At 33.0% G+C, this 15,774-nt stretch overlaps 1 protein-coding gene across 1 annotated transcript in view; it reads right to left on the bottom strand.

Annotated features, from left to right (window-relative positions):
* The window catches only part of LOC108394919 (uncharacterized), a 93,332-nt gene that overhangs the window by 39,274 nt on the left and 38,284 nt on the right, over positions 1–15,774 (bottom strand). Inside the window, exons 2-7 of the mRNA XM_017656816.3 lie at positions 12,397–12,472; positions 7,205–7,336; positions 5,167–5,290; positions 945–1,005; positions 817–863; positions 294–369 (exon numbers count right to left, since the gene is read on the bottom strand). Of these exons, the coding sequence (XP_017512305.3) occupies positions 294–369; positions 817–863; positions 945–1,005; positions 5,167–5,290; positions 7,205–7,336; positions 12,397–12,472 (516 nt within the window). The remainder of the gene's footprint in view (positions 1–293; positions 370–816; positions 864–944; positions 1,006–5,166; positions 5,291–7,204; positions 7,337–12,396; positions 12,473–15,774) is intronic.

Below are 15,774 nucleotides of genomic sequence, written 5' to 3'. Positions count from 1 at the left end.
ACCATGGGGGAGGGATTGGGGTGGGTGAGTGAAATAGGTGAAGAAATAAAGAGGCACAAAAAACTCAATGATAATACAAGTTAGTCAAGGAGATAAAAGTAAAGCATAGAAAATAGTTATGTAACATCTTTCTATGTTGACACATAGTAACTATACTAATTGGGGTGAGGATGTAATAATGTATATAACTGCCAAATCACTATGCTGTATACTTGTAACCAATATAGTATTGTATATCAACTACACTTCAATTAAAAAAATACATCAACAACAACAAAATAAGTAAAATTTACCTTCTTGTGGGTTGAGTTTTGAGATCCTTTAAATATACAAATCCATCTATTCGATGACCACGGGCCTCACCAAAAGCTAAAAATAATCAATTAACAATTAATGATGATCAAACAAAACTGAGATAAATTTTGTGACAATATCCTTGGATTTCTCTAATCAATTAACAGATTACATAATATAATTATTTATTATGGCACTGATGAAATTCTAAAAATTTAGAGAAGTATTTAATTAAAAAATTACTACCTTAATTTTAAGGTTCCTATTATTTTTAGGAATATTATTATTTTAGTAGAGTAAATGGCTATACTAAATAGGAATCCTATTATTTGAGTATAGTAAATGGCTATACTAAAAACCTAGTTAAAATGTATTTAGTTGAAAAGGTGCTAATGGAAAAGCAAAATAACTTAGAATAAAAATAAAAGCATTCTTATCCATATTTTGATCTACAGTCATTTACATGGTACTAGACATTTCTTAACATTGAAGCTTGCTTTTAGCTGAACTGAATAAAAGTACCTTGAATTGCTGTATCTGGATCCCAGCCTTCAACATCAATAAGATACCTGAATAAAAATATGGCTGAATTTTAAAATTTTTTTCTCAAGAAAACAGACTTGAAAATACAGCAACTACATCATTCTTACCTACATATAAGGTATCCTGTTCTGTTGATTCCATTAGTACAATGAACTCCAATGAGTTTATCTATAACATGTAAAGAAACATTAAAAAGTATGAAAAAATAATTAAGATGAGAATAGTACAATAAGAATATGTTTTATATACAATTTATCACATAATTTTCAGTAAACTACCACTGGAAGAATTCTTAGTCATTAAATTTAAATCTAGTATGGTAAAGGGACACTATCAAAGATTCAGGAAAGACACAGCCTTTTTGTTTTGACCCTATAGTATTATAGGTACATTTTTAAAGTTAACCAAATGAAGGACCAAGTTTATATGATATTCATGAGTAACATGCTTCACACATTATTTAGAAAGAAATAATTTTAAACTTACTTCTTTGTTCTTAGTTGCCTTTACACTCAATGAAATGTGCTAATACTTTCTGGTTACTAGAAATATCTATGACATCATTTCTCCCTTAGGCACATTATCTGTTACCACAACTGAAGACAAAAGTAAGATGAATCTACTGACCTTTATGGATGGGCCAGGAATCTCTTTATTCATGACAGGGGTGACCTATCTTAAAGAATTTCCCTACCTGTGAGGTTAAAATTTGAATTCTTTCTTAGGGAAGACAGGTTTTGAGAAGCGTATCTATCTTCTGGTTATTATTTCTGTGGAAATTTTTCAGTAACACTGATGCTCTAGATGTTTCTTTTTTCACTTGTATTTACCTTACATTCACTTTTCCTATCCTCTCAATCCAGCACTCCTCAAAAGAGTTGAGTTGCTTCCTCTCTGCAAGATCACATGTGAAGACTTAGAAAGCATTTGTTAGTGTCTGCTAAGACATTGTTTTCAAATGATAGAAAGTTAAAAATCCACATTTCTATGTCTTTAAATTATTTTCAAATACCATAAATTTCTGTGTGGACATATTTAGGTTTTATGTGGGAGTTTAGAGACCTGCTTTCACTGTTTTATAGTTTGAGTGGAATGAATTTATTTTTGTTGAAATAAAATTAATAATTTCAATTGAATCTAGCTGGCACCCTGTAGCAGGGTAAGAACTACAAGTAAAAAAAAGCAGGTATCATAATACAAAATAAATGTACATGGGTGTTATGAGAATACTTAAAAGAGAGCCTTTTATTTCACACTGGGGAGAAGAGGTTTCAGAGAAATTTGAAAAAAGTATTTCAATAATCTTGAGAAATGAGATAGAGTTCACCAAATGAACAAGAAGGGAAAACATTTCAATGAGAACAGTGTATGTAAAGACAAAGAGGATAGCACATGTGCAAGACACAGACTTGTGAGACATTTGTGAAACAGATACATACAGCTTTTATAAAGGGAGTTAAGAATCAGGCCATGAAGCACCTCCTGTCACCTTAAGGAATTTAATGATTAGCTGGGATGCCACAGAAAAATTTTAAGCAATGGACTGACCTGACAAGATGTGCATTTTAGAAAGGTAAATTGGTGGAAGTCTGGAGGAATGATTGGTGGGAGGAGAAGCAAGAAATCTACTTAGGATGCCATCATAACAACCCACATGAGAGAGGTTGAGAGTAGATTTGGAGAGGAAGGGGCAGGGAGTTCAGTTTTTGACATGTTCAGATTTTTGGTGTTACATGAACCCCTTGTTAGAGATACCAAATGTCTGTGAACACAGACATGGAGCTCAAGAGAAAGGTTTGTGCTAGAGATTTAGATTTGGGAGGCTAAAGTTGAAGAAAAGAAGAGACCAAATGAATGGAGTGAAAAGAAGGCTTAGGACAGATTTTTTTTAAAAATTAAATCAAGCCATCTTATTAAGGAGATCGGGGTTGAAGGGCTGGGAGGACAATGAGATCTGAAGTTCTCAGCCCAGCTGGCATCTCCTCAGCTTTGCAGTTGCCAAAAGCAGGACAGAATCTTAAAAAACAGTAGCTGTCAAGGATTTGAACAGAAAAAACAAACAAGATAGCTGGAAAAGCTAAGTGAAAAATACTTAAGGAGAAAAAAATGAGGAAAATAATATAGAAGCGAAGAGAAAAATTTAAGGAAGGAATGAACAAGAGAGGTTAAGCTTACAGAGATTGAAGCAAAAGAACAAAAGACAACTTCTTTGAATTTCTACAACCCTCTAACTGAACTACAATTAGAGGGTTATAGAAATCAGATTACAGGCAATGAATAGGAATCTATTTAGTGAATGGGAATGGAAGAAATGAAAACAATGAGTGGAGACAACTCTTCTACAAGCGTAATCAGGAAAGGAAAAACAGAATGAAAGAAGAAATTACGGTTGCAAAGTGGAGAAACGGGTACTATTTTAAGAGATAGGATGGCCTGCGCATGTTTGCATGTTGATATTACAGTGGTATAAACTGTTATTACAGAGAATAAATGTGAAAACATCCTGGAGAAGGCAGGATTGGAGAGACTATCTAGCAGAGGTAGACAATTAGTCTGCTTTTCTAAGGAAAGCAGACAGAAGGAAGGCTATGCAAATTGGGATACAGATAAGACAACTGAGAAAGGTACGTCATACCTGATGTCCTCTATTTTCACTGAAAAGTGGGAAGCTGTGTAACTGATGAGAGTGAAGAAGATGAATGTGATGTAGTAGCAACATATGGAATCAGGTGAGTGAGCTGAGCAGCAACTGCTAAACAGCATTGAGAATCTAGCTGAAACACATTAATCCATGGTGGCACCCATCTATCTGTGTAGGTATTTTTTCTAATCTGCAAGAGACGAGGAGGACTGTTGGATTAAGTCAAGGTTGAATATTCCACTAGGGTTTTAGAGAATATTTGTTAAAGATCTGTGGGTGACTTTTGGGATAGGGAAGAAAAATGGATGTGTACTGTTAAAAAGGAGATAGCAGATCCAAAATGAAGTCACTTACACTAAACCCCATCAAGACTTAATACCTAATCAAACTGCAGTTTCAGAGTCTCCCAGAAATGTGACCTTTAGCTAACCAACCTGGAATTTCATGGTCAGCAACAGGAGGTAGGTAATCCGATGATAGACTCCTTTCATTCCCCTTAGAAGGGCGACCTTGCCTAAAACAATGCATTCTTTGCTAATAATTGACTTTTCTTCTCATCCTTCCCTGCCTTTAAACACCTTCCTTTTTCTGCAGCTTAATGGAATTAAGCTTTATTAATGCTTATTACAGAATGAACTACATGGACTAGGTAATTAAAACAGATGCCAATTCTCTCTTTCCTACCTATATGAATCTCCTTTCTATTTGTTAAATGGGATGTTGCCTGATTCATGAATAAGTAATACTCTAAAGTAAATTCATCTATTGTGAAGCTTCTATCAGAGATAAAGGTAAAATGGCTGACAATTAAGCTTTAAAAATGTGTAAATAATACCTTGTTTTTTTAAAGCAAGTATTTAAAATTATGAAATACATGTTCATTATAAAATAGAAAAACCCTAAAATATAGAACTACAAATAAGAAAACAAAAATCCTAGATACTATTAACATTGTGATGCTTATCCCTTCAGATATGTTTGCACATGTTATTTATAAATACTTATGCAATGACATTGTCATTTAAAAACATCTCACATTTTCACAAATGCTTAGTTTATAACATCTGTCAAGTAATCCATGAGTATGTACATGCCATAATTTATTTAATAAATTTCATATTAATGATCTTTTAGGTGCTTTTCAATTTTTTCAATATTGTAAACACATCAATGGACATTCTTATAAATACATAAATAAATACCTCTATTTACTTAAGAAAGATTCCCCAAAATACATTCATGGAGAGGTTTACACAGTTTTTAAATGTTACTTTCTTTTCTATAGGAAGTCAACTATACCCCAAAAGGATTAAGATGTACCTTACTTTATGCTACCTATTCTTTCCAAAAAATGTTATTTCTTAGTTAATTTTAAAACACTGAGTTATATTTTTATGTGCTCTGAGGGTGTTCGCACTTAAGAAATGCTATAGGGAATCTACTTGTAAAGCAAATAATTATCCTTTAATGTACCTTTTCTGTGAGGTTTACTTTACCCAAAGCAATTTTTCTTAAAGTGAGGGGTGTGCATTATAATCTCAGAGGAAATCTTTGATAATGTCCTTTTAGCTAAAAGTATTTAAGCAAAATATGCATAACATGTTCAAGTGGCCTACAACAATTTCTACTAAAATAATCTTAATCAGTTAAATAAAAATGCTTTGATTATATTAAATGTTGTTAATTACCATTTTTTGCATTTTCCCACAGGAACTTTCTGACCCACTTTTTGAACTGCAGAATAGTAGCATTATTAGGAACTTCAAGGCCAACAGTGTAAAGTTTTTTATAATGAATACTTTTAGGTAAATCCTAGAAACAAAAGAAAATATATAAGTGCAACAATTGTAAGTTATTAAAAACAAATTCTTTAACCCAGTTAAACTCACAATTCAGTGCTTTAAAAATTGGGCACAATGATTATACTGAAGGCACATTTTAGATTAATTTGTGTAGAATTCTTGTAGTTTACATAAAAAGGCTATAAAATAAGCCCAATTTCCAGGGGTTAATGACAGTCATGAGTTAAGGATTCAAGTGATTAAGTAGCCACAGTCAACCTAACATAAAAGATGAAAGTTGTAATTCCACAGTTGGTGTTAGAATTCTAGATGTCAGTTTAAGCTATGTTTGTAAGCCTGTTTTAAAGTGGTTAATATTTCCCTAATTCCAAAATTCGTAAGAGAATTTAAAGTGGAGGCTACAAGACGAAAAGGACTAATTTCATCATTTAAGTAAAATCAGTTTATCAACTAGTAACATTCAATTAAAGAATGAGAAGGTTGGTGATGAGTCTAAATGTGTAAGATAATATATTTGGAAAAATAAGGACAATGAACCTTGAACAGTTATATGCCAAATAAAACTAGCAGTTACACGCACAACAAGTCACTAGTGGCTGTAAATGCTAGGCCTTGAAGAGCAGGTAGATTTTTGGACAGGGATAGAGAAAAAAAAATTCCAAGTTCATGGAACAATTTGAGTCACAGAATCAAGAATGAGCACAGAATGTTCATGAGATAATAAAAAGACATATCTAATTAAAGGAGATTGTATGTTGTAAGGGACAGAAGAACAAGATGAGAAGGGGCCAGATAAAACTGGGTAGGGAGAGGAGTTCAGCTGGGTAACATTAAAAACAAGTGGGAGGGCAGAGAGAACTAAGGATTTTTTTACGAAGGAGCTGAACAGATATTTTTAGGAAGTTAGTAGAATTGACATGAATATTATGTCAAAGGACAGCTAGTCAAAGATGAAAAAGACTAGCTGCTGAATAATCAGGTGAAAGACCTGGAGAATCTGTGACACATTTCAGGAGAAAAAAAATCTACAGGTTTTAGTCCTTGACCTGATGGAGGGTACCAGGAAGACAGAGATGCAATGGATTTGAACCTGACTGGTAGACTTAACAGTGGTGCTTTCCAGAGAAAAAGGAAAGTTGAAGAGAATGCTAATTTGTACTTTGGGGAAGGAGTGGTGTGGAAGTAAAGAAATAATGTTATGTTTAGTTTTATATGTGTTGAAATATGGCCTGGCAGCAACGTACCAAGACAAAATGTCACCTAATCAGGGTAGGAATGACAGATGACATCTTTGATGGTACCAATCTAACTGAACAAGGTTTAAGAGTTATTTTCTCTAGAGCAAGGGCTAAAACTCTTGCTCTCCAAAGTCCTAAGATTGGGGATGGGGAAGGTAGGGCTGGAGAATGATGATGAGGCCCAGTGGGTCCTAATCTCTTTATTCAATCAGCACAACTCCCCATTTGTCTGCTTTCTATAATGGGCTTCAGAGCAAGATTTAATTGAAAGGATTTTGCTGCTAAAAAAAGTTAAACACTGTTGTAGAGTGATTCCCATCATGCATTTTTTTCTTTGTCTTTTTTATTTTTCTTTCTTTTCCATCATAGTGCTTTCTTTCTTCCTTTTGTTCTTGCTCCATTTTTGCTTTTCCTTTCTATTTCCATCTACATGTCTTTCTTCTAAATATTTTGTTCTTTTAAAAATAACAAAATCCCACTTTTTTCTTGCACAATACATGATTTTAGAAAAAGGATACTGTATGATTATGTGAAGAACTAAGATGATATTTAAAAGATAACATGTAGGAAATTCTGAAATTTAATTAAAATAACCAGAGAATATCTCAATGCATTTTCCAAATACAGTATTAAATTTTTTTTCTATTTCAAGGCCTATCCATGATGATATACATTTGTAACTTTACCTTAACTTCATAATATCTTGTGGTATATGTTAAATCGATAATTAATCCAAGCTCCACATTTAGTGCTTTTACTGCACTAATCAAGTCTTTTGGTGTGAACTTCTGGGTTGGAGTAAGTCTCTGATTAACTGCCTATAATGAAAAATAAATAATAAGGTTACAAAATACAGATCTAATGTAAATACTCAACATAAAATGACCAAGGATGAGAAAAAAATATAAGGAGGCAAAAAGAAATTGGAGAAAACTTTCATAGCTTTAAGAACATTGACAAAGCTTTTCATGAATTATGACTGTGAGAAGGGCCTAGACATATTTACATCATTTGCTTCAATGATTCCATATCTAGAAAATTGTCCTAAGGCAATTATCATTGATGTGTGTTATGGAGAATGATTGGGGTACAAGAATATTCACTGTGCCATTATTTATAATAGCAAAACACTTTGTATGAAGGGTCCAAAACAAAGGATTACGTGTAAACATTGCAATTTATGAAGTTTTGAAAAGCTTAAGAAAAATAATCTGCCAATATCCCTCCCTAGAAGGATTTGAAGAAACTGTGAATTAATTATTATTTTCTCAGAGCACATTCAGTTTCCCAAAACATCCTAGGGTTTCTTGGGTCCTTTAAGCTGAGGGAGGAAGAACCTGCCCTATAATAAGATCCACAAGACTCTGCATCAAATCTCCACAGAAATATATTCTGGTATTTCTACAAAATAGCTTATAATTCTTACACCAATGCAATCCAATAGAAATATAAGCCACATACATACTTTAAAATTTTCTAGTAGCCACATTCAAAAAGTAAAGATAAAATTAATTTTAACATTATTTTATTTAACTCAATATATGTAAAATATTATTTCAACATGAAATCAATAAAAAATTGTTGAGAATTTTACCTTTTTTTTTTTTTAACTAAGCCTTCAATATCTAGTATTTTACAGCACATCTCAGTTTGGACTAGCCATATTTTAAGTGCTCAATAGACACATGTGGCTAGTGGCTACCGTGCCTCTTCCACAGTCACAAAGCCCAAAGGCACTGGTTCTCCAAGTACAACACAAAAGAACTGATTAAAACTTTCTATATTAGCTAAAGTTTAGTTTAGAATCTATGGGAGGACATTCCTAAAGAACTTCTTCAGGCTGTGTTCACCTTCAGAAATTCAGAAAGTGCCTCATTCAACTAGTATTAGTGAGTTTGGTTCTAACAAGATTCTTCCCAATTAGCAAAAAACCAGATTTGTTTTGGTTGACATCCTTAACTTTCTATACAAGGATACTATCTCCTAGGTAGTTAAAAAAAAAAAAACAAACTTAAGTATGTTTGATGTCTTGTGACAGCCTTCCTTACTCCTTGTCCCTCTTAATTTCTAGTTGGAGGGGCTGCTGTGATACCATGGGAGAACTCTAGAGAATCATAAGAAGTTGGTATGTCTTAGTTCCACTATTACCTTGTTATGTGTCCTTAAAGAAGTCACCAAAGCCCTATGGGCCATGGTTTTATACATCTTTAAGATAAAGTGAATTGCCTCTATCAGGGATTCCCAAACCTAGCTGTCCAACACATTTACCTAAGAACTTAAAAAAAAAAGTTTGTAGACCCCATTCTGAACTAATTAAATAGTTCTTGCAGGTAGGGGAGTAGAGTCTGGAAACCATTTTTAAGCTCACTTGGTAATTCAGAGGCAGCCAGAAAAGACAGTCTCAGACCAGCATTTAGAAACAACTGTACTGATTTATCCTTATATGCACTTAACTCTAAAATTAGCTATGTATCCATCCAGATAATCTCCTCTTTCAAATATCCTAATCTGAAGTCCCAAGGCTGGATTAGCTAAGGATTATCATACCCACTTTCTCATAGTTTGAGGCATTTAGAACAGATTTTTTAAATGACATGAAGCTTATTTTTATTCTCTAAGTGTTAGCCTCATTCTGCTTCTAAAGAGTGATCTTCAACACAAAGATCACACGTAAGATCAGAGATTAAACTAATTACAAATAAATGTAGCTAGAAATAAATGTGTGAAGAGAGACTTCACTCATTAATTACCAAAAGCTAAATATACATTTCTTGAGAGTATTCTCCAAGTCCTTTCTACACTTTCTTTATGTCTTCCTCCCCATCTCTACCCTATGCAACAAGTTAGCTGGGAATATACTTTTCTCATAAGAGTTAGCCAGATTAGTTTTTTGCAATTTGAACTTCTATGCTACAAAGGAAGAGAAAAAAAGCCTCTATACCTGCTCAAAACTAATCAACCAAATCATCTGTCCCATTTCCTCCAAATGGCCAAAGCTTACATAGATCTGTAGAACTCAAGATAATATGGTTTTGATGATTATTAACCTGATCTTAGGTGAAGGCAGCTACCATTTATAGAAATATTAATATGCTAATATCAAAATAATCCCACCTAGGGATATAACCAAGGTCATTAGCTATGCTAACTAGGAAGGGGGTGAAACCCTCAGAAACAGGTCAAAGTCTTGGATTCTGTTGCTGTAGCTGACCCTGCCCATGCCCTGACCATCACAACTTAGCATGTTCAAGGGCATGTTGTAGCATCCTATTTATTTGATCTGTAGGCTTTCTCTGGTCTGCATAATCAGGGTAGGACAAGAAGTTTTAATGCTCTTTAGAAAAGCCTCTAGTCAAAGATAGAGGACAGTCTAAGGATAAATACCCTAACTTCCTCCCCCTTGAGTTAGATAACTCTGAGGCTTACTCTACAGAGCCCCTTACCAGTATAGAGCTTGCTCAGAGTGATAACCTGAGAAAACACATTTTCTGCTCGCTCCATTCACTGTCCTGTTTCACAGCTACCTTTTTCTCACTGGTGCTCCCTGGGATCACCTCCTTAATAAACCACCTGAACTCATATACTTGTCTCTGGGTCTGCTTCTGACCCATAAGCATTTGGGTCTTCCAAATTAAGACCATTTATCAAATTAGAATCTAAAATACAGGTGGGTCTGTAGTGAGAGTTACAGTTAAAACACACACACATTCACACAAGAGAAGTTACAGAATGCATACTATTGGGACAACAGCAAAGGTCTTTGTGATTAAGTTCAGAGGCTTAGAAATCATCGGCCCAACCTGGGCTTCAGTCCCAGTTCTGTCAATATTAGCTCTGTAACTTAGACAAGTTACTTTCCTCTCTAAGCTTCAGTTTCACCAAATGTAAAACAGTATTTCCATTATAGGATTGTTATGAGGATTAAATGGTAAAATGCAAAAATGTATAATCCAGGGCCCAGTGCATATTAACTGCAAAGTAGTTAAGGTTATTCTTACACTGAAGTGGAGAAGTGGGAGTCTGCTTTATTACATGAGATTACACTGAACTCCAGTCACCTAGAAAGGACTGCCTAGAGGGCACACAGAATATATAGACTAAAAGATGGAGGGATGTAACAGCTTGTCACCGAGTACTCAGAACATTTCATGAAAGGATTATCCCGCTTTAGTCCACTGGAATTTTCTTGCATCAAATTCAGTTTCAAATAAGGTATTAACCATGAATGAAAAATAATTTTGTGGAAGAGATCTCATTGGAGCTGAGGCTCTGAAAAGTTAAATTACTTGACCAACATCACAGGCTAAATGGCAGTCAGACTATAACCCAGAAATTTTCATCTTTATCCAGCTCATGATACCAGGCTGCCTCATTCGATATTCTTTTTCTTCCAGATATGAAGGTTCTAAGTTTCTGCATTTATGTTAAACAGAAGAATACAGAATTTTAAAAATGTTATCAAGTGTTATATATTGATTATCTAGAGATAAATATGTCATTTTGTTGTCCATAAACTTAACAGTATGTTTCTACATTCTATATCTGTTATTGCTCTCAAGGGTGTGTGCTGACGGAACAACAGGTTTTGTACTATATGACTAATAAGAAAAAAACTGCAGTTATCATGTACTATGAAGCTAAATATAAATGCATAAAATTAATTGTTTGGCAAAAAAAAGAAATTACTAATACATACAAACATGGATAAACCTTGAAAACATGCTAATTGAAAGTAGCTAGTCACAAAAGACCACATATAATATGATTCCACTTAAAAGAAATGTCCAGAATAGACAAATCTATAGAGACATAAAGTAGATTAGTAGTTGTCAGGGGTCAATGGGAGGGGAAAGGGGGAGTGACTACTACTGGGTACAGGGTTTCTTTTTGAGGTGCTGGAAATGATCTGGAATTAGTAGTGATGACTATACAGTTATGGATACATTGAAAACCACCCAACTGTATACTTCAACAGGGTGAATTTTATTATATAAATATATAAGAAAGTAACTGAAAGATCACTGAAAAATACAAATCTGACTTAAATTGGGAGACAAATATAAAAGATTCTGAACTGTGCGCTCATACATTCCCAATGTCAGAGAAAGTAAGAGAAACTAAAGTTGCCATGGATCTGAAGCCACATAAAACATGGCATGGGTTTCAAGTATCTTGACTTTTTAGGAAATGCTATACAAAAGAGTTGATAAATTAGTAAAAGAATGCTGAGTTTGGGGAGGGCAGCTTCTAAAAAGTTATCCATCTTTATTTTTGGATTATAGCTTTAAATAGCTATCAAAATACAAAAAAAACCCCACAAAAATAACATTAGGATTAAAGATATTTTCCCTCAAAAAAGTATTTAATCTTGCTAAATCTGTTTTGAATAAAATATGTTTAACCATTAAAAAGTAACTTCAACTTGGTAATAAAAAGAAAATATGTCAAATCTATGAAGATAAGAGATTAGTAGTTGTCCTGAGGGTGGAGAGTGACCACTACTAGACATGGATTTTTTTTTCAGGGGGAAGGTAAGGGGTGATGAAATGTTCTACAATTATTGTGACAGCTGTACAACTTCATAAATATACTAAAAAGCATTGAATTGTATACTCTGAATAGGTGAATTCTGTGGTATGTTAACTACATATCAATAAAGCTATTAAACAATTAATTCAAAACTACTCCCTTGGTCTAGCCTGGACAATTAATAAGTGTGTGAAAAAGTTTATTGTTACCTCCATAATGTCAAACATTTGCTGGAAATGTGCATTCAAGTATTTTTACAAAGAAAAGCATAATACTAAGTAATATATATATATGGATCACATTAGTCCTAATTATCCTTATAAGAAAGAAAACAAAATAATATACATACTCCCTTTAAAGGAACTTTAAAAGCAATAAATCGGGTTCCAGGTAGAGGATGTCCAATTGGTGTCACAGTCCTCCAACTGCAATGAAAATAAACCACGATTATAACAAAAATATTTTAATGACTCAAGATGGTAAACAAAGAAACTATTTTTTAATAAACAGAGCCTAATTTGTTGGTTAGTTGCTTTCTTAGGGCTTTCACACATGAAATTTTAATTTACTGCTTCCTCCCTCAAGAACTTTAAGGTGTTACATATGTATGACACTTCTAGAGTAAATAAGGTAACACCCATTCCTGATATAAACTTTCAATAACCAGAGTAACATTTTGTTATTTTTCTTGTGCAAGAATAAGAGAAGGATAATAGTTTATGAACTTAGATCAGTGTCACTATTCATTAAATAAAGAATGGTAATAAGTATTAAATTGGGACTATTAAAAGTAAAATATGAAAACCTATAATGTTTTAATAAATGGTTAGGAAACAAAATCATTTTCATTGTGATTACTTTTGAGATACCTTGTCTTGGAGATATCTTTTCTGATTAATATTGAATTAAGAATACAGTTTATTAATTTAAAATACCTTTGTTTACCCATAATGATTTTTTTTATGAAGAACAAAATAGAGGTCTCTGGTTATTAAATCCTTTGTCATATAAATAATTACTCCCTATGTTTGATAAATTCCAGTTGTAACACAAAGATTTCTTAAAATAAGCATTTAAAATTCCCTGCCTACTACTCCAGCTCCATCTCAGGCTCTGGCTTCATTCTTTCTTTTGCTTAAGTCTTTCCAATGCTCTCTTCTATTCCTCTACCTACCACCCACCCCATTTTATCCCTTCAGTCACCCTGATTTCAGCTCAAATATCAGTCCTCAAGAAAGTCTTTTGACATCCATCCCCCTATTCCTAGTAGACATACCTTTTATCTTCCTTCATGGCACTTAGTAGAGCTTGTAATTACATACATAATTATGTGATTTACTGATAAATGGTGGTTTTTATCATAAACTGTGTGACTATGTCTGTCTCCACTCATAGCAGTACCTACCATCCAGTAGATGCTCCATAAATAAATGTTGAATAAATTTGGTTTTATAAAATCAGTGTTTAATGTACTGAAGTGCTTACTTCAATATGAAAAAAGTCACTTATGTATTATTTATAGAAATATATAAATACATGTATACAGATACATACAGATATATGCATATAGCTAGCTAGCTATATATATATATATATATATATATATATATATATATACACACACACATATATATACACACACACACACACATGTATTTTATTTACAGGTAAAAAAAATTATAATCCTAAAAAAAAAAACAAGATTTAAGCTTCTTGGAGTCTAAAGTCACCTAAGTACAGTGATCACCTAAGAAAGATCACTGATTCACTGTTTTGTGTAATCTAAATTTTTATGAAACTTAGTTCTGTATCATTCTTTTAGCAATTTATCATAATACTATCGATTTTTGGTTACATGTTGTCAGATAAGTCCTCTACTTAAAAGTCTTTCTAATGGTTTTCTTTTGCTTATGCAAGACACACAAGGCCTAATAATGATCTGGCTTCTCCAACTCACCTTGAGGTCATTTTATCATACTAAGCAACTTGTCCCATTCTAAATATGTCATGCTTTCTCTTGCTTCTGGCCCTCTGCACATCTTTTCCTCATAATAGAATTTGCCCAATTCCCCCCAACACACCTCTTCTCTACATTAACTTCACTGGTTTGTGATACCTTTCCTCATAAACTATATACCATTCTGCCTGAACCATCCTTACTTACAGAGTTTGATAATTACAAAGTAGAGTTGTGTCTTTTTGTTTTACATTTTGTTAAACAAGGACTTGGCCCTCAATATTATCCTGAGTCTGGATGTCTTACACTTCATATAGTTGTGTAAAAAGTTAGCATAATGAGAAAGATAAATTTTATTTAAACAAATACTGAACTCCACATTCAGTATTTGGTTGGAAAAATTTTTAGAAAGAACATAAACCTGACATTTTAAGTTTTGGACTGTGATAATATTCAAGTTTAAGAAATTCCTATTTTAAATAGAAATTATCCAGTCTAAAGAACAGATGGCAAAGAGAATGAAGTAAAATGAACAGAGCCTCAGAAACCTGTGGGATACCATCAAGTGTACTAACATATACATAAGGAGACTCCCAAAAAGACAAGTGAGGAATGAAGGGCCAGAAAAGTCTTTTTGAGAAATAATGGCAGAAAACTCATCAAATTTGATGAAAATCTTAAACACCTGAGAAGCTTAACAACTATAAATGGGTAAACTCAAAGATATATACTTAGACACATCATTATCACACTGTCAAAACACAAAGATGAATCTTGAAAGCAGTAACAGGAAATGGTGTATCACATACAAAGGAATCTCAAATTACTAGCAGCTGACTTTTCATCAGGGAACGGGGTTCAAAAGGTGGTAGGATGACATTAAAAAGCTGAAAGGGAAAATACTGCCAACTGAGTATTCTATATCCAGCAAAACTATCCTTCAAAAGTGTGATTACTATGTTCCAGAAGTAGTTTGCTTTCAAGAACAGAAACTTGGTTTTGATCATTTATTTAGAATTGAAGTAGTTTCTCAAATTTCAAAATACAACCCAAATGCCATCAAAATCCAATAAAGCGATGATATTAAACTAGGTTCCTTTCTCTTTAGAAATTAGAAAATAATGTCTATCAAAAGTCATTCTAACTAAAGAGCCTTTTTATCCATAAAATACTCATTAACTCTTACATTTTTGCTTGACATTTTTATAAGGTCATTTCTCTGATGGAACTTTTCATTTGTGGAATAAGATGCCCTTGAATACTTTTGACATTTATCCTTTTCTCAACAGCACGTCTAATTTCACTATTATAAATGACATTCAATTATGATTATGATAATTCTATAAAAATGTTCACCTTTGGTTTTGACATGGAGTAGGGAGCTGCTCCTTTAGCATTAACAATACAAGGGAACCATATGGAAACAATTTTACACCATCTGCTAACATGCCAATAGTACTATAACATACGATTTTTTTTCAATCCATTTATTTTCACAACTAATGTTTCCACAGCAGTATATATATATATTGATATATAATACAATATATAATGATTTCTAAATAAACTGGTGCTTCATTAACATTATCAATACAACTTTTAATTTTTTAAAGAATATCTATATGTATTATACTTTTTAAAAGTATATTCTCAACACTTTCTTCTGAAATGCACTGGGGTTCTGGTTTTCAGACAGGTAAAATTTTTATCTCCTAGAGAAGGCAGAACTCTAAATTTACAGTACATTACACAAAATCCAAAACAACTTGA

This window comes from Manis javanica, chromosome 7 (assembly GCF_040802235.1).
Source record: "Manis javanica isolate MJ-LG chromosome 7, MJ_LKY, whole genome shotgun sequence".
Lineage (NCBI taxonomy): Eukaryota > Metazoa > Chordata > Mammalia > Pholidota > Manidae > Manis > Manis javanica.
Note: the sequence above shows the minus strand (reverse complement) of the source record. Positions and strands in the feature narration are given on the sequence as shown.